Here is a 19,563-nt window from a genome sequence, read left to right on the forward strand (position 1 = left end):
CGCCGCGCTTTTCCCCCTCGAGGCTCCCGGGGTCCTCCGGATCACCGAGCACTTCTTCTAGAGCAGCCCCTGAACAGGTACCTGTACCCACTTCTCCCATCTTCGGGTGCCGACCGAACCGCCACCCGGAAGTGCAAATGTCTCCGAGGTTCTTAGCGTCTTTTTTAGAACGCCGGCCGTTACTCTTTCATTCACCCCACGAACGATTCTTGGGTGCCTGCCCTTTGGCAGAGAGATGAACAAGACACGGCCCCTGTCCACATAAAGGATTGTAGGACTGGGTGATAAATGCTGTACCTCCTAGGGGCTGGAGGTGCGGGGGCCGGATAGAAGAAAGATGTCCCGGAGGGTAACGGCCCTGAGCCCGGCTGCTAGTTGCTGGCCATGTAGGGACTCAGGTGTTTGGTGGATGGAGATCTCCGGTTGGAGAACGTTCCGGGTGGAAGAAAGGTGGCCGTCCCACGAAAACTCTCCGTGTGCAGGGCGCGTGGGTGCCTGGAAATGAAGCTGGAGAGGTAAGCAGAGGCGATCCTGAAGGGCTTCGTATGCATAAGAAATTTAAACAATGTCCTGAGTAGTCTAGACGGTATTTTAATCAGGAGACGTGAAGTCTGATTTGCACTTTAAAATGCAGCTGGCAGCCAGGCTGGGTTGGAGGAGGAAAACACGTGAAGGCTGTTAGAGAATGGCGACAGAACGGAGGCAGAGGTATCTGACGTCATGTATTTATTCGTTAGCTGTCTTTTCTCTTCCACTAAGATGTAACTTACATGGGGGAAGGACTATGTCTGTTTAGTTCATTTCTCTTACCCAGCACTTAGAAGGGTGCCTGGTACACAGTAGACCCTTAACAAATGTTGGTTGGATGGATGAATGAATCAATTTGCGGTTGATAGGACTTCCTAACTAATTAAATAGTAGCTGAAAGTGGGAAGTAGAGGAGACAGATCACTGAAGATTGGAAGAACACAAGTAGTGGAACCCTGTTTAGTGGGTGTTTGCTGAGAACTTCTCCTGGGCTGACCACTGACAAGATGCTGTAAGGCAGAAGTCCAGAACAGGCTCCAATTTCTGGTGTAGTCAAGGGAGGGAATCTGCCACCAAGTACCACTTCTAGGTTTTAGTTCCACCAACAAAAAATGTCCGTTTCTTTTCTGCCCACTCACAGGACTGAATTTGAGAAGTACATACTTATTTGTTTTGTTTTGAGTATTATCAGCCACATGCCTAGAATCCAAATGACTATGACTTTAAGGCTGTTTATTATTATATTGATGTAACGTAATATTGATGTGCCATCATTTAATAAAACCATTCCCTGGTGCTTTTTTTGTTTGTTTACCTTCGCAGATATGCAGGAATGAATATCTTTTTTTTTTCAATGAATTTTCTTTATTCAGCATTACAATTTTTTAGATTTACCACGTTGACAAATGTGTCTGTACTTCATTTTCAATGTTCTATATTCAATTCTATGTGTATATACCATAAAGTACTCATTCTTAAATTCATATGAAAGGTATTTGGGGGCTTCCCTGGTGGCACAGTGGTTGAGAATCTGCCTGCTAATGCAGGGGACACGGGTTCGCGTCCTGGTCTGGGAAGATCCCACATGCCGCGGAGCAACTAAGCCCGTGAGCCACAACTACTGAGCCTGCGCATCTGGAGCCTGTGCTCTGCAAAAAGAGGCCACAATAGTGAGAGGCCTGCGCACCGCGATGAAGAGTGGCCCCCGCTTGCCGCAACTACAGAAAGCCCTAGCACAGAAACGAAGACCCAACATAGCAATAAATAAATAAATAAATAAATCTTTAAAAAAAAAAAGGTATTTGGGTTGTTTCCAGTTTGAGGGTTTTTTTTCTGTTACTAAAAATGATGCTATAAACATTCTTAGACATGTTTTGCCCATGTGCAAGTTTCTCACTAATGAATAGCTGGCAGTGGAATTCCTAGATCAGAGGTATTCATATCTTTTTTTTTTGAATTTTTTTTTTTTTATACAGCAGGTTCTTATTATTTATCTGTTTTACACATATTAGTGTATACATGTCAATCCCAATCTCCCAATTCATCACACCATCACACCCCCACCCCCCCCCCTTTTCCCCCTTGGTGTCCATACGTTTGTTCTCTACATCTGTGTCTCTATTTCTGCCTTGCAAACCAGTTCATCTGTACCATTTTTCTAGATTCCACATATATGCGTTAATATACGATATTTGTTTTTCTCTTTCTGACTTACTTCACTCTATATGACAGTCTCCAGGTCCATCCACGTCACTACGAATGACCCAATTTCGTTCGTTTTTATGGCTGAGTAATATTCCGTCATATATGTACCACATCTTCTTTAAGGAATGAATATCTTCATGTCTTTTCTTTCTTTCGTTCGTTCTTCTTTTTTTTTTTTTTGGCTTTTGTTGAATATTTTTTCCTCACAGGAGTAGATTACTAGTTAAATAATATTTTATCTTATAGCTCTTACTATATATTGCCTGATTCTCTTCCAAAAAGTTAATCATGGCAACAGCAATATCCATTTTTGCAACAGTTACAAATTGAGTATCTACTCGCGCTAGGCACTGAGCTCTAGGAGCATAAGATGAGCAAGATAGACAGACCCTGCCCTCCTGTCGCTTCCAGTCTAGTACAGGAGGGTGGCATTTATCAGCTCATCACACAATAATTAGAAACTAACACATAGTGTGAACTAAAAATACAGGCCGCTTGCCAAGAGGCAGAAACCAGTTTTACAACAATCTCAGCAGCACTGGTGGTGGTTTGGGGAGTTTTGTTTTCAATTTTACTACCGTGTTTTACTAAAAAAATGGTTTGTCAGGATTGCTTTGCCTGTTTTGATTTTGAATTAATCTGAATTTTTCCTTCCTCGTTCATCTGCTGCTTAAGGGAAGTCCTCTACCGTGCAAAACCAAAAAATTACAAATTTACACCTACATTTTTTAAAGACGAAAAACTAGAGAGTACTTACAAACTTGTCATATCCTTTCTTTCTATTTATTCTTTAACTGACTCTTCATCTCTGAAGCTGAAGCAGGACTCGGGTTTGAATCCCAGCTCCTCCACTTCTAGCTCTGTGACCCTGGGCAGATGACTTAAGCTTTTTGAGCCTCTGTTTCCTTATGGATCAAACGGAGCTCATACCTTCCTGGTATGATTTTGGACCACAGGTCATGTGTGAGCATTCCTTTACGGGGGAAAAAAAGAGACGAGAGCAGAATAAAGTCTCTGGCTCCTGGCAGATGTTATTACCATACCCAAACCAATACTTGTGTGGCTCACAAAAACACAGGGCGAACTAAGAAAGGAATGAGCGGGTTATAGTTTTATATTCTTAAAATGTAGGACTGGTAATGCTCTGCCTCTCTACAGGAGACCTCACCTAGTCTGGATGCCAGGGAAGGCCTTCCCTAAGGAAGAGCCTTAGAGCTTAGAACTGAGGGTCAGTAGGAGCTCACCAGGTCACTCAGGGCACAAACCTATCTGTCACCCTACCTCCCTCTCACACATCCGATCCATCAGCAGACCCTGCTGACTCTCCCTTCTGACCATATACCCTTAACCCCTTCACCCCCACCGCTGCCACGGTAGACCAGGTCACCGCTGCCTCTTGCCTGGGCCACCACAGCAGCCACCAGAGGGATTCCTTTACCATGGATCATTTCACTCTGTTGCCCAAAACCCTCCAGTGCCTTCCCATCACTCATCAAATTAAATCCAGATTCCTTCCCAGAGTCTACAAGGCCCTACATGATCTGCCCCTGGCTACCCCTCTGCCCTTACTTTCTAAACAACTCTTGTGCGTTCCTTCCTTAAGGCTTTTGCACCTGCCCATTTGTCTGCTTGGAATGTTCTTCCGCCATTTACCTGCATGGCTCATTCACACCCTTCAGTTCTCTGCCCAGGTGTCACCTCTCCAGGGTGGGCTTCTTTGAGCTCTCCTCCAATAGTATCCTCTTCTCTCAATCCCTTCTCTCAATCCCTTTCCCCTGCTTTATTTGTTTTCAAAGCATTTTCAACTCCTGCCATTATTGTGTTTTTAGTTATTTACTTGTTCAAGTATTTTTTCTGTTTTCCCCACTAAAATGCAAGTTCCATGAGAACAAGAACTTTATTCAGCACTGATCCCTAGCACTTAAACAGTGCCTGGCACACAGCAGGTGCTCAATGAGTATTTGTTGAATGAATTAAATTATGAATGAATGAATGAATGAGCCATATAAACAAAGGGGGAGGGGAAAGATGTTCCAGATAGAGGGGACTGCATGTGCAGAGGGCCTGTGGCCACTGGGGGTTTCAGACCTGAAAGAAGGCCTAACAGGGAGAGGCAGTGATGGAGAGATGAGGCAGAGAGGTAAGCACAGACCAGACAATGAGAAGGACAATGAGAAGCCATTAAAGGGTTCCAGATAAATTGAGAATTGTGTTTTTATAAGGTCCCTCTGACTGCTGGGTGGTAAATTGACAGTAACGGGGCAAGAATGGATGCAGGGCACCAGTGAACTGGCTGTCAGTGTCTCCCAAGGCAGAGATGACAATGGTTTGCATTTGGATGCTGGTTGAAGAAGATGGAGAAACATAATTTGGATGTAAAATTAACAGGCACTACTTCTTATCCCTGTGATCCAGGGTGGATGGCTATGCTAACTAGACCAGAGAAACACAAACTCAGACTTAGGATCTCTTCACTGGCACAGAATTGAGCCATGTGAGTAAGGCATTCCTTCCCCCCCCCCCCCACAAATATACATTTAACAAACCCTGATGGAGCTTTTGCCACATGCCAGGCCCGTGCCAAGAGCTGCAACAGATACAAACATGGATAAGGGGCAGCAGGCCACCCGAAGGAAGTAACGTCCTGATAGAAATAATGCCCTTTTGGCTTTCTTATATTCCCTGCCTTGCTAGTAGTTGCCCTTTGTGCTCGGTCCTGTTTTCACCCATCTGCTTCGTATTCCGTACATCTTTTTACCCTCTCTGCTTACCTCAAAGCCCAGCCAAAATTAGAAGCTCAATACATCTTTGAATGAATGTGAATTTTTCTCCTTGACTATTATGGAGCCAGTTCCCTAAACTGAGGTTTCTCTCAAAGTTTACTGAGCTCATATCACAATCATTTCAACTGTCCAAACCAAATAGAGAAGAATAACTTGCCAACTTAACTCACAAGGCTATTATGAGGAAAGAAAAAAAAAAAAAAAAAAATCAAGGGGCCTTGCAAATGTGAAAGGTGTTTGGATGATAATCCTTTGCACTTGCACTGCCGTCATTACTACTGTCGGCTTTATTTCCTGTTTATTCAACGAATATTTCTTGAACATTTACCTTGTGCTCGGAGCTGGAGATGCATGGATAAACAAGATACAGTCTCTGCTCTCATGGAACTTACATTCACATGTGTACTGGAGCACTGTGGGTCAAGGTAAAAAGAAATTTGAAAATGACTACCTGCCCAGTCCCATCACTGCACAGAACACAGATGCCAGAGTGGCATGCAGCATTTCCCCTTTCCATGCTTTGTTGCTTGTCACTGCCAAGCTCCTTATTGTCCATGACCCCACATGGCAGGCCTTTCCCCCTTGGGTACACCCAGAGGATGCTTTATTAAATAATATTTAGAAGACTGGACCCTCTCTGCAAGCAGTGGCAACAGCTTTTCTTTAAATTCCCATTGATAGCATCCCCCATTATTATGTATTCCAGTCCTGGGTGTATGGTTAACAGATCAGTTTTCTTTCCTCTTGCATTATAAGAGTCAGCCGGGGCCCTGGAAACCCTGGTACTAGTTATGATTTTCTTGCAGGCACTGAGAAGTCACATAGCCTCTAGGGTCCTAGATATCTGGGAGGAGAGAACTGGGCGGGGGGGGGGAGGAGCGAAGGAGGATTACACTGGTCCCTAAAATTATGTGATTCATGCCCAGTTCCCCACCTTCTCTTTCCGCTGTTTTCAGTCTGAGGGCTAACCACCAAGACATAGTCTCAGAGTTTAGTGAGGCAGCCTCCGTAGACGGAGGCACACTCAGGGTACCCGGGAAGACTGGCTTGAGGACAGGTCCAGCACCGCCTGCGGCCTGCGAGCCGTGGGGGAAGGAGAAGGACCTGTTGGAGCATGCGCATCACTGATCCCAGCTGCTCCGCGGCGGCGGCGGGGGGGACGGAGGGGGGGGCGGGCTCGCGGCGGCTACGTGAAGCGATTGGCTCTGCGTAGCGGAGGGCGATCCCGCTTCCGCCGGACGCCGGAAGTGACTCTCCGCCCCGGTCAGTGGGCCATAGAGAAGGTGGTACAGTAGCGTCTGCATTGTGAGCATTGCGGGGCTGGCGGCCATGGAGGCCGTGCTGAACGAGTTGGTGTCTGTGGAGGACCTGCTGGTGAGGCCCGGCCCTGAGGGAGGGAAAAGGAAGATTCGGAAGGGCGGGCCCTGAGGAGAGCCCGGGTAGGGGCCAAACCCTCTTCCCAGCATCAGCTTTGCCTAGGGAAGTCGAACTACGGCTCCCGGCAGCCCCTGCAGCGTCCGGCTCCTGCGCAGAGGTTCCACTTTGCCCCAAAGGCTAATGGGAGATGTAGTTTCCTGCGCCACCACGCCTCAGCCTGGGGGCCTGGAGTTTGACGGGTGCTGAGTGCATGCAGTAGCTAGGAGGTCAGGGTGCGGGCACCCGATTTTGAGTGCTCCTTCAGTGGCAGGGGGAACACAGTGACCACCTTAAACTTTCATATATTAGTCACAATCCGGCACGGTGCTGAGTACCTTTCAGGGGAGATCTCAATCTTTGTAGCTCTAGTAGGAGGTAGGCACTATTTTTATTCCCGTTTTTCAGATAAGAAAGGGTCCAGACCGGCAGGGTGGGGATGGGAGAAGCAGTCTCCGACGAGGGACCGCGTGGGCTGTTGTTGAGCAGTTCTGACAGCGTGTTTACTGTTCAGCCTCTCGGGGTCAGCTGCTCCGGGAGCGGTGCCTGGAGCCGCCAGCAGGTGGCATCTCCAGTCGGTACCACTAGGGGGAGGGAAGCAGAGGGGGGCCAAGACAGCCCGCCACTAAGAAGCAGAATGCCTGGGTCCCAGGGATGGAGATGGCAGAACCTGGGGTACCAGGCCCCAAGACCCGCAAGGGAAATGTGGCAGAGGGGAAGATGGAGAGTAACAGGGAAAGGGACACCCAGGTCCTGCTACAGTGTGGCTTGCCCCTTCACCTCTAAATGACTCCTCTCCTCTCCTATGGCAGAAGTTTGAAAGGAAATTTCAGTCTGAGAACGCAGCAGGCTCAGTGTCCAAGAGCACGCAGTTTGAATATGCCTGGTGCCTGGTGCGAAGCAAATACAACGATGACATCCGTAAAGGCCTTGCTCTGCTGGAGGGTGAGGTGCTAGGCTGGCTCCCCAGCTCTCCCCTTCCCAACTGCCATCGTCCTCAACCACCGTTGGCCTGGTTCACTCCCTCCATCTCAAGTTCGGGGATCCTTTTTCAACATGGGACCTCATAGTGCAGTCACCTCGCAGTTATTTACCAGTAAACGCACTGCAAAATAAGGGCTCTACTTAGCCTGACTTCTCCCACTGTGCTTTTGGCTACTTGCCACCTCATCGATGGTTGTTTTGCCAGACAGAGTCATAGCATGTCGGTCCCCACAGGACTTTGGTGATCCCGTAGTCTAGACATAAGGAAGGTGGCTTGTCTCGGGTCACACAGCTGGTTGATTTATGGCTGAATTGGGACTAGAAGCTCCTGCCTGTGTGTCCCAGTCCCATGCTCTTTGCCCCCCACCCCCACCGTGTTGCTTATTTAGCAGCTGTTGTTGAAAACCTTTTGGGGGGGCGGTGTGGAAGAAGTACAGAAGACGGTTCCCAAAACCTGTGAGCACATGGTGCTTTTTTGATCAGAATCCTATTTCCTGCTGGTTTTGGATGGGTCACCATTTGTCAGAGGCCACAATACTTGACCTTTAAATTTCTCTGTACCCCCTTTCTCTTGGTCAAGTAATGGTGTATAAGCAATCACTGTACTAGCCAAGGATGCCTGTTGTAAATCCATAAAAGTAAGACTCTTCCTTAATGCAAATCATCTCCGCCTCCATTTGTCTATTTCTCAGGTTTCCTCTACAGCAGGGCACAGCTGTAGAATTGGTCTCTAAACATGGCCAGTCTAGTTGAGGAGGCAGTACAGACACTTGGGAAGATGTGTAAACACCTGCAAAACCACTTAGCAGCAAATTCTAATGCAGAGTACAACTGAACACATGAGCCTCTGGGAAGTCACTGAACTAAGAAAGTCAGGTGGGGTCTTTCAGGGAGGGGTAACTGAAGGTGAGTTTGGAGCTGTTTTTTTAAAGGGGGAAGGAGTGCAAACTGATTTTGAACACTATTCTGGTCAGCAAGCGGCTGTAGTTAAAATACACAGCAGATGCCACAGCTGAGTAGAGATGCCTTTTGGCTTCTCCGGTGCCTTGATTTCCTTTCAGTTCACTTGGATGAACCAGAGTTGACTGTAGTGTTGATACCGGGGTGTGGATCACTGGGGCATTGGGGCAGCTGGGGTTCATGCTGCCCCAGAGCTCTGGCTGGGAAGCCCGGAGTGACCGGAGCTGAAATGGAGGCTCAGGACAGTGACTTTCTCCCAGGATCTTATAGGTATTCAGGGAGTGGAGGGGGTCTCTGGGACACAGGCACTAGGAAGGGAGAGAAGGGGTTTTTACCCTCTTCCCTCCCTCCCTCCCTAGAGCTGCTGCCCAAAGGGAGCAACGAGGAGCAGCGAGATTACGTCTTCTACCTGGCTGTGGGGAGCTACCGGCTCAAGGTAAGGCAGCGAGCTCCTTCTCCCCCTCCACCCGGCCTGGGTGGCCAAGCTCCCTCTCATCTCTCTCCTCCATCACAGAGCCCAGGCCCTCTGGAAGGCTGAAGAGGGCGGTAGGCAGGGGGTGGTGTTGGGTACAGAGGTGCAGGGTGATAGCAGGACGCTGAGGGAAGATGAGAGACAGAGGATCCAGGTGCCGAGGGTGTGGGGAGCAGTGTGACGTCAGCAGTGGGGTGCAGCCCCAAGCCTTGGGCTGTTATCTCCCTCCGCTTATCAACCCCACACAGTTGGGGTGGTTTGTGGACTCTACTCCACTGGGTGGGGCGGGGGGGGGGGGGGAGGGAGGGGGGGAGGTAGAGGGAAGAGCCCTGGGGCCAGCAGAGGGAAGGCCCTTCTGATGGGGAGAAGGAGGGATCGAATTCTGAGGGGGTGTGTCACTCTCCCGGAGCGTAGGAATATGAAAAGGCCCTGAAGTACGTGCGGGGGCTGCTGCAGACAGAGCCGCAGAACAGCCAGGCCAAGGAACTGGAACGGCTCATTGACAAGGCCATGAAGAAAGGTGAAGGCCGTCCTCTCTGCCCTTCTCCCTCCGTCTCCGTCCACTCCCCACCCTCGTGTCTCCCTGGCCCCCAGCATCCCCAGGTCCCTCTCAACTCTGTTAAGTCCTCCTCCTTCCCTCGTGCCTGGGCCCTCTGGGCTCTCTTCAGGTGGTGCCCTCCGAGCAGTTCCTCCCCAAACCCCCTTCTTTCTCCATCCCTCAGGGGTCGCTCACCCCGTGACTCCAGATAGAGAGGCACGTCCTCTGTCGAGGAGCAGCGGGCAGCAAGATGGTGGCCGAGGTCCCTGCAGGGACTAGGTTTCTGGACTCGTGACGGTCTCCCTTTTCCTCTCCCCAGATGGTCTAGTGGGCATGGCCATTGTCGGAGGCATGGCCCTGGGCGTGGCGGGACTGGCTGGGCTCATCGGACTTGCTGTATCCAAGTCCAAATCCTGAACGAGACGGCATCTCTGCCTCTGCGTGGGGGTACGTGGGAGCCCCTGGAGGACACTGGAAGAGAGGCCCACCCATCCTCGCCGTCCCTTTCTTCTTCTGCACCTGTCCCTGTCCTCTGTGACCTTCAACCTCCTCTCCCCTGGGACCTGTCCCCTAGCCCCAAATCATGTGTTTTGGGATGAGTGTAAATAAAATTGGGCTTTGGCTTGGGAACCTCTGTGTCTGTGTTGAGGAAGGGGCAGGTTCTGTTGGGCCCAGGGGTGGGGGTCATGCATGGGCCTTCCCTGCTCTGTGCCCTCCTACTCCTGCCCCCCAGGCTGGTGTGGGGTTCTCCTTTGTCCGCTGAGCTGCCCAGACCCTACACCCTTCCTTCCTCCCCCGCCTCAGCCCAGCCACGTCCTTGAGCAGTGGCAGGCAGCATAGGGACGTGCCCTTTGCACGGCCATAGAATCCTGAGAAAAAGCAGTGACCAGAGGCGGAAAGGGCAGAGCTGAAGGGACAGGCAAGAATTTACGTCTCCCATCTCCTCTGACCCACTCAGCTGCCTCTCAGCGTGTGGAGTTTTCCACACCAGGGGGGCCCCCACTCAGTTTCCTCCAAAACCTCCACCCTTCCCTCCCTTTGTTTTCCTGCGTCCTCCCCTTCCTCCTCCCCATCCCACTCCTTAGGGGAGGGGGGCCACTGGTGGGGGGAAGGAAATGGGCATTTGGCATGGAGTCGGCAGAGGTCTTGGGAGAGGTCAGGAACCCAGGACATCCCAGCTGCAGAAGGAACGTCGGGACCCAGTCCCCACACAGCCTGCTTTGCCCAACACCCGCCCCGTGCCAGGCTCAGCATGGGCCTGCTTTGCTTCACTGCATACTTCTCGTTCCTCAGCCCAGCTTGGGGGGGATTGGGGCGGAGGCACCTGGGGGAGCACAGAGGAGCCTGACACGGGGAGGAGGGGTTGGGGGACTACACCTCAGAGCAGTGATGCCCATGGGACCGCCTGGGTGTAGGACGGGCCCCTTGGACTGAGCCCCAGCCTCACCTGCCAGAAGAGAACCAGAGCTGCCCCAGCCGTGGCCTTGGGGCGGGAACTGAGACCGTCTGTGCCGGGACAGGTGCTCAGCCTCGGTTTGGGGTGGGGACCCAGAGGTTTCTAATCTCTCATAATTAATAGAGCTGGTGAGAGTTCTGATAACTCTTTGCTTCTTAGCTTATCAGAGGATCATGTCCTGGGCTTGTGATTTAGCCCCCTTGAGGCCCCTTAGCAGCAAGATCAAGCTTTTTGCCGAGAGTCAAAGATCGTCCCAACAAGGGGGGAAATTCAAGTTCAGGAAGTTGAAGTTTGGGGGAGAGCAACCTCCTGGTGGCCTCACGCTGGCCCTCGGGCGCCCAGACCCAGTGCATTCACCAAGTATCGAGCAATTCGTACTTGCGGGGAGCTTTGATCTGTAGTCACAATTCTTAATACAACCTATGAAGTGAGGAGGAGTAGTTCTAGTTCACAGAATCAGAAACAAGCTCAAGGGGCTCAAACTTCATGCCCACATCCCTTTGGTAAATGATGGGACCTGGTTTGAATCCAGGTTGGTTGGATTCCAGAGCCATGGGTTTCTCCCAGATTCCCCATTCCCTTTTTCAACCTTCATCTTCCTTGGAGACTCAATGCCTCAACCCCTAGGTCTTTGAGTTTCTTGAATTGTTCTCACCAACATTCAGAGAGGGTGGCTCCGCTCCCTTGATCCTTCCCCACTGAAAGGTGCAGGGGACCTGTCTGTGGTCAGTCTCCGTCTCTGTCTCTTGTTCCTCTTACTCCATTCTCTGGCCCCCGATTAAAGCTGAGTCAGAGGCGGACGCTTCCCCTCGGCTCCCAGTGCCTCCCATGGGAGCCCTTCCTTGGCGGCATCTGTTAGTCCCTCCCCGGTAAGTCCTCTCCCCACACCCTTGCGGGGCGGGGAGCCCAGGGCAGCCCAGAGACTGGGGGGGAGGGGGTGGACTTTTGGCCCATTTCGTTTATTCCGTCCATCTCCTCTTCAACAGCTGCCGTGCACTCTTGTCTCACTCCTCTGACCGACCTGCAGGGAAGCGGAGAGACCCGGAGAGAGGGAAGAGACCAACCAGAGACAGACCTGGGCCAAGGAAGAGGCAGAGGCTGCAGCCTGCCTCCCTCTCTCTCCCCAGCCTGCCTTAACCGCCCTCCTTAGCCAAAGCCCCTCCAAGTTCCCCTGGGGCTCAGTCCCTCCCCTCCTCTGGGGCCCCAGGCTCCCCTCGGAGCCTGTGTCCGACCATGTCGGTGGCTGTGGAGATCTTCGGCTTCTTCATGGCAGCCCTGGGGCTGCTGATGCTCGGGGTGACCCTGACACACAGCAACTGGCGAGTGTCCACCGTGCACGGGAATGTCATCACCACCAGCACCATCTTCGAGAACCTCTGGTATAGCTGTGCCACCGACTCCCTCGGAGTCTACAACTGCTGGGAGTTCCCGTCCATGCTGGCCCTCTCTGGTACGGGGTGGGGAGAGCTAAGGGGAGCAGAGAGAGGCGGGAGGTTGGAGAGACCCCGGCAAGGGTGGGTGCTGCCTGCGGTCTGCTTGGGCGCCATACAGATCCGGGAGGCCCAATCCAGCTGGGAGACCTGGGTTCCTGAAGCCAGGAGTGCTGGGGGCAGCCCTCTGGAACTGCGGTGGAGGCCTCACCAACACGTGGCCCCCTGCTCTGACTTGACCCTCTGTCTTTGTGGCTACAAGTGCAGGCACTGGGGCCAGAGTGCCGGCTTCAGCACTTGCCTTTGACTAGCTCTGTGCCCCGGGCAGGTGACAAAATGAGCTGCGTTTGACCCATCTGTAAGATTACGGTCATAATAGCACTGGTTCACCAGGTGGTCGTGAGGATTCTATGAGATAAAATGTGCAAAATGTTAATGTGATGTGAGCATCTATATTCGCTCAATCAAATTCAGCATTTTAGTTTCAGGGTGGGAGTGCTGGGGCTCGTGGGGTGAAGAGGAAACCTCATCTTGGATTCTTGCGGGCTGAGATACTTAAAAGTCTCAGTAGCTTCGCCAGGCTTCCACTGGGGCATTGGTCTCACCGCCATGGTGAGTTCTAAAGGACTGTTTTAAAGGGAGTCCTCTTGCACATCTCAGTGTCCACTGGAAGCAGGGGTGTGTGTGTGTATGTGTTTGGGGTTCTCGGGTCAACGTACCTTTTTGAGGTTCTTGGCGGGCTGGAGCCTACGCTCTTTTGGCCCAGAAAGTTCCTCCCTGGTGGCTGGAGCATCTTCCTGCTCCCTGCTCACCTATGAGTAGCACCCCCATCATTCCCCAGGAGAGTCCTTCAGTCGGCCCCTCGCCAGGCCAAGAGGGGATGACGAGGAACCTATGCAGTGCAGCTCCCATGCCCTCACTGGGTGCTCATGGAGCCATCATGCTCTTCCAGGCCCCCTGCTGCAGGGGCCAGGTGGTAGGGGAAAGAGCCGAGGTCAGCATGCCACAAAATCGCCCCCATGTATGTCAAAGATGCTCTGAGCCGTTAGGGAGTCCAGGTGGGTCTCTCGTGCCCCCACTATTCCCAGAATCTCCTGAGGCAGCTGCAGGGACTTCATGCTCTCATCCCATCCAGGATGCCCCCCCCCCCACACCGAGAAAAGCCCTCTGTAAAAGTTGAGTACAGTCTGGGCCAGACACCCAGAATGCTGGGTGGCCAGAAGGGACATTAGCGGCAGCCACTCAGCAGCCCTGGCCACCCCCTTCTGACTTACCCCTCAACCACACCATGGTGTAAGGAGGGGCCCCAACTTGGACTGCTGCTTGAAACCTCTCGTGAGTGTGCACGAAAGACAATGAAAGACAGGGGTGCGAGGGCGTGCTGAGGGGGAGAGCAGAGAGCGCAGCTGCCCAGGTTGACGTTCCAGGCATCGTGCTGCATGCTTCACATGCACCATTTCAGTGCTGATAACAGCCCCGCTGTTGGCGGTGTTAGTAACCTCATCTTCCAGAAGCTGGAAAACTGCAAGGTGGCCTGCCCAGAGCCACACAGGTGGTAGGGGGGCTGGGATCCAGACTCGTGTATCACGAGCCAGCTGATACTTCCTTCCCAGGCTGGTTCTGGTCCTGGGAAGGTTCCTATCAATTATTCACCTCGCAGCCACCCAGCCCATGCTCTTATGGGCCCTTCAATAATCTCTCTTTGTCTACGAGAGCTACCTGAGGATCCGGAGCTGGTCTGCCCCAGGTGGGGATGGGTGGATGGATGGATGGAGAGAGGGTGGGAACTCCGGAAGGAGTGGCTGGGAATAAGAAAATGCTCCCAGAGAACTTTGTCGCTCTTCCCTGCTCCCCAACTCTGGGCCGCTTCACATCCTCCTGGCAGGGACCCAGCCTTTCCCCTTCAACACAGGTGGCACTGCCCCACCCGGTAAAGGGGTGCAAGGTCCTTGGGAGTGCTTGGCAACTATCAAGGACAGAGAAGGAGGAAGGGGGGCCAGGAAGGGAGCAGCCTTTTTCTTCGAGTTTGAGAAAGGGGAAACAGGCACCGAAAGCATATGAGCTAGACTGAACTGGATTGGTCCTAGGCCCAGGTATCCCACGTTCCCGATAAGAAGCTGCCCTTTACCCAGTGACCCATAGGCCACTGCTGCCCCCTATCGGTCACTCCAGGAAGAGGCTCAGTTCAGGATGTCGGGCACTGCGCTGGGCACTAAATGGGACCTAGTAGATGTGGGGAAAGGCAGGGGGTGCTTGGGTGCAGTGTCTGTAATACCCAGCAGAGCACGGCGGTTCTCAACCAGGGGTGATTTTTTGACGCTGTCTAAACATTTTGATTGTCCTGTTTGGGGGGACTGCTACTGACGTCTAGTGGGCAGAGGCCAAGGATGCTGCTAAACATCCTACAGTGCAGACAATGCCCCCCAGAACAAAGCATTATCCGGCCAAAGTGTCAGTGGCGCCGAGGAGAAGCCCTGTAACGGCGGTAGAGGCGAAGTGCGCCTGCGCGGGCGGGAGGGTCAGGCGGCGCTGAGCCTCGTTGGCACTGAGGTGAGCTCCTGGGATGGAGGGGGGTGTGACCCCTCAGCCTGACCCCTTAGGCTGGATGGGGCCTGAAGGACAGGGAGAGGACTTGAGGGCTTTTAGGGACTGAGACCTGAGCAGGTTGTATAAGGGGCTGACTGTCATAGCCGGGAGAGTAGATGGAGGGGAAGGGGCCGGCTCTGGGACCCATGGCTGTGCCCCACCTCCCTAGGGTACATCCAGGCCTGCCGGGCGCTCATGATCACCGCCATCCTCCTGGGCTTCCTGGGCCTCTTCCTAGGCATGGTGGGGCTGCGCTGCACGAACATTGGGGGCCTGGAGCCCTCCAGGAAAACCAAGCTGGCGGCCACCGCAGGGGCCCTACACATACTGGCTGGTAATTGGGGGAAAGTGATGGGGGGACGCTGTGCCGCGGTGGGGGTGGGGTGGCCCTTGGCCCAGACTGCAGGGTTGCCTCACCTTCCCCTTTGCATTGACACCTGCCCTCTCTCCCTGCTCACCCCACTCTCATCCATACTCACCAAATCCCTTGGTTACAAATCAGTCCATCAGCAATGTTTCTTGAGCCCGCACTAGGAGCCAGGCAGGAGTGAGGTGTGGGAGGGACTCCAAAGGGGAGAGTTTCTGCCCTCCAGAGCTTACAGCCTGGATGGGAAGACCAGAGTTAGGACATGCGCACACACACACACTCACACACACTGTACACAATAACAGTACCATGTGACTCGCCATCCCTTTTCAATTTGCAAAACATTTCTGCGCACATCACCTCACAACAAGCCTGTGAGGCAGGGCAGGTCTTGTCCTGTTCTCCAGATGTGGAAACAGGCTCAGAAAGGCCAGGTGGCTTGCTGGAAGACATGCCCCCAGGAGGCGGCCAGGCTGGACCTGTAGTCCGGGGGCCCGACTGGCTTCAGGCCTTCATGCACCGAGCGGTGAAGACCTGGCACAGCGCTGAGGGCTCTAGGAGGCCAAGGAAAGGGGAGTCAGGGCAGGCAGGGCTGATGGGGAAGACTGCTTGGGCTTCTGAGGATGGGTAGGACTTGGATGAGCAGATTCCCGGTGAGGAAACTATGTGGTCCAGGCGCTAGAGGTAGGAATGCCAGGGCAGGTCGGGGATAAACAGTGGGAAGAGGGTCTGAGGAGCAGAGTGGGAGACCACAAGAGAGGTGGGCTGCGGTAGGGTCCTGGGGGCTGGATCGAGCAGCCTGCAGTTGACCTAGAAAACAGAAGAGTCATGAGCTGGAGAGGGGGAACGAAAGGGATCCAATGAAACTTGCTCTTGGACTTGATGCCCACGTCCTGCTCTCTGGGCCGCCCTTCCTCCGCAGGGCCTAGTGTGGTTCTCCTCTCCCTCCCTCAGGTGTCTGCGGGATTGTGGCCATCTCCTGGTACGCCTTCAGCATCACCCAGGACTTCTTCGACCCCTTGTACCCCGGGACCAAGTGAGTGTGGGAGCCCCACCCACGGGGGTAGTGGGTGGGCCTCTGCCCCACCCCGAGCTAGCACCACCTGTTCGTCGTCCTTGTCCCCAGGTACGAGCTGGGCCCCGCCCTCTACCTGGGCTGGAGCGCCTCCCTGCTCGCCATCCTGGGTGGCATCTGCCTCTTCTCCAACTGCTGCCGCTCTCGGGACGAGGACCACGGCGCCAGGTAAGGGAGGGCGTGCCGCGAGGGGCGGGGCGCGGGGCGAGGGCCGCATCTCCCTCTGACCCGGGTTCTCTCCCCTGCCAGCATCCGGCTTCCCTACAAGGCCCCGACAATGCCCGCCAAAAGCCTCGCTGCCCGCCTGCCCACCTCGGCCTCGGATGAAGAAGGCGACAGCAGCTTTGGCAAATACGGGAAAAACGCTTACGTGTAGGAGGCCTGGCCTCCCATTCCCTTCCCACTGCCCCCAGTGGAGAGGGGTCCCCGTAAACCCGGGGCTGCAGGCGCAGGCCCCTGCTCGCGGTAACAAGCTCAGGGCCAAGCCACGCTTCAGGCTCCGCCCCGTGCCCGGAAGCCGCGCCCAGCTCTGACCTCAGGCCCCGCCTTCCCCGTCGGAGCTCCGCCCTGGTCACGCCTCTTTCGTCTGGCCCCCTGGATCCTCTCAGGCCAAGAACCCGCTTCCTGAGAACTCACCGCTGGCCCCTGAGGCTGGACTCCTCTCTTAACCTTCTGAGTCGTTCCGAGTCTCTTAACCCAACGGTTCTGGGCCGTTAAGGCGGGGAGGCGTCCCGGAGTGTTTGTGGTCTGTATAAATACTTGCATAAATAAATTTGTATTGGGAACTGTTCAGGGGTTGAAGGTGTCATGAGGCAGTTGGCCCAGCAAGGGGTGGCTGAGGCAGCACCCAGGGTCGCCTCAGTTCCTGGACCCCAGGCTGTCACCTGTTCTCCTCTCCATCGCCTTTGGACTGTCCCATCCAGCAGAAGAGGAGAGGAGTGGCAGGTGATTTCTAGAGTGTGGCACTGTTACAACTACCGATAAGGGCCATCAAGGAGCAGATAAGGAATATCCAGCTCTAGGAACCGGAATAGCAGAGATACCCTCTGGCCAGACTGATAACAGATCACTCCATTTACTCTGGACCTTTCTCACAGCTGTACAAGGAGACAGTTGGTCTAGAGCAGAGTTTCTTTACCTGGGCCTGAGAGTGGATATCAGAAATTGACAAGCCCTTTGAAACTGTGTCAAATCAACCAGGCCTGGTGCAAGTACAGTTTTCTGGGGACGGTTCAATAACTTCCAGAGGGACTTCCCTGGTAGCCCAGTTAAGAATCCGCCTGCCAATGCAGGGGACACAGGTTCGAGCCCTGGTCCAGGAAGATCCCACATGCCGCGGAGCAGCTAAGCCTGTGCGCCACAACTACTGAGCCTGCGCTCTACAGCCCGCGAGCCACAACTACTGAGCCCGAGTGCCACAACTACTGAAGCCCACGCACCTAGAGCCCGTGCTCCACAACAAGAGAAGCCACCGCAATGAGAAGCCCGCGCACCGCAAAGAAGAGTAGCCCCCGCTCGCCACAACTAGAGAAAGCTCGTGCGCAGCAATGAAGACCCAACGCAGCCATAAATAAATAAATTTATTTTAAGAAATAGTAACTTCCAGAAAAGTCACTGGAGGTCTGTTCAGAGAGGCTTGCGTGTTGATAGTGTGTGTGTGACTCAGTATCCAGCTCGGGTGTGGCACGGGGTCATGGGCATGCCTGGCACAGGCCCAGTGAGTACTGAACAGAGCGGCCAGTACCCACTTGAAACAGGAAACTGAGGCCGTGAGAAAGAAGCCTGGCATCTGGTGGAAGGAGGGGGGACCAGGGCCCTGTCCTGGCACCTATCCCCTGCCGTGCTGAATACAGCGACCAGACACTTGGGGGTGGCTTGGGTTCTGACCTTGGCCCCCTCCCCTTTCTCCTTCATCCCATCTGCTCACCTGCACCAACTTTCTCCTGGGTTGTAGGGACCTCCCACATCTGCATTCTAACTGGGCCCTCTCTCTGGAGGTTCAGAAGTCATGCACCCCCTGTGTGTTTTCACCAGGCTGGGTAAATTCATCACTTTCCCCCAAAGCCACAGTTCCTGTCATGCCAAGCTCTGAGTCTCACAGACTGACATCCTCAGTCATCTCTGGCTTCTCCCTTCACTTCCTCTTCACCACCTCCCCTCAGTTGGCTGCCAAATCCTATCAATTCTCCTTCCACAGAGTTTTTCCACATCCACCTAGTTCTCCCCCTTGACTGCCTGGTGTTGGGTCCAGCCCTCATCCTCTCTTGCCTGGACTCATTACAGAATTCCCCTAAGTAAGCTTCTCATCCCATCTTTGTGACTCAGTCCCCATTCCTCTACTGGAGCACTGTTCATTGTCCTGCCCTGGCAGCTCCCCGGTGCCTCAGAAAAAACAAAACAAAAAAGACAGTTACACCTTGACACACTACCTGGCCCTAGCCTGCCTTTCTGTCCCCATTTCTTACTGTTCCTCCGTACAACCGTGCTCTCTCAGCGAGCTGGACTGCTCACTTGGACACACATTTGAATCAGGGCTTCCTACTGGGCTCCACCCAGAAACAATTATGCTTTTTGCGCTGTTCCCTACATAAAGGGTTCCGTGGCCTATCCCTGCCCCTCCACCACCAATACTCTGCTTTCGTACCATTTGCGGATGTCCCCTGGCCAAGTCCAAAGTCCACGTGGAAGGGACTGTCCAGGAGCGTAGACACTGGGAAGTGTATTTCATGCAGGCCCTTAGTGTAACAATCTACCAGGACAGGCCCTGGGCCACGTGATGCTGACCTGCCTCTTCTCGTCCCTTCCCCCTTTCAGGAAAACAAACCGGAGCCGAGTTTCACATTCGAGCATTTACTATGTGCCTTAATATGACCATGGGGTTAAATTTTGATTTCTTTGTCCATTGTGCCAGGGTCACATGGCTATAAAGAGCTATTGACACATGTACCTTTTTTTTGTAGTTTTTAAATTGAAGTATAGTTGATTTACAACATTGTGTCAATCTCTGCTGTATAGCAAAGTGACTCAGTTATACACATATATACATTCTTTATATCCTTTTCCATTATGGTTTATCACAGGATATTGAATATAGTTCCCTGTGCTATACATTAGGACCTTGTTGTTTACCCATTCTAAATGTAATAGTTTGCATCTACCGACTATGAGGAATCTAAAATAAGGCACAAATGAACTATCTACAAAACAGAAACAGACTCATAGACACATGTACCCTTTTCAACACTATTTTCTTCTTTGCTAGAAGCT

General features: G+C 53.1%; 2 protein-coding genes across 2 annotated transcripts; both read left to right on the forward strand.

The window, feature by feature from the left end:
- Nucleotides 1–6,253: 6,253 nt before the first annotated feature.
- FIS1 (fission, mitochondrial 1) lies at nt 6,254–10,012 on the forward strand. The gene is made up of 5 exons (XM_061208367.1): nt 6,254–6,389; nt 7,241–7,373; nt 8,732–8,808; nt 9,259–9,364; nt 9,702–10,012. Exons 1-5 carry the CDS (start codon nt 6,345–6,347, stop codon nt 9,797–9,799), a joined length of 459 nt encoding a protein of 152 aa, XP_061064350.1. The 5' UTR covers nt 6,254–6,344; the 3' UTR covers nt 9,800–10,012.
- A 1,657-nt stretch (nt 10,013–11,669) lies between these two features.
- Nucleotides 11,670–17,855, forward strand: CLDN15 (claudin 15). Its single transcript, XM_061208954.1, has 6 exons — nt 11,670–11,707; nt 11,825–12,288; nt 15,024–15,188; nt 16,176–16,257; nt 16,348–16,464; nt 16,546–17,855. Exons 2-6 carry the CDS (start codon nt 12,072–12,074, stop codon nt 16,670–16,672), a joined length of 708 nt encoding a protein of 235 aa, XP_061064937.1. The 5' UTR covers nt 11,670–11,707; nt 11,825–12,071; the 3' UTR covers nt 16,673–17,855.
- Nucleotides 17,856–19,563: the final 1,708 nt, after the last annotated feature.

This window comes from Eubalaena glacialis, chromosome 13, assembly GCF_028564815.1.
Source record: "Eubalaena glacialis isolate mEubGla1 chromosome 13, mEubGla1.1.hap2.+ XY, whole genome shotgun sequence".
Classification (NCBI taxonomy): Eukaryota; Metazoa; Chordata; class Mammalia; order Artiodactyla; family Balaenidae; genus Eubalaena; species Eubalaena glacialis.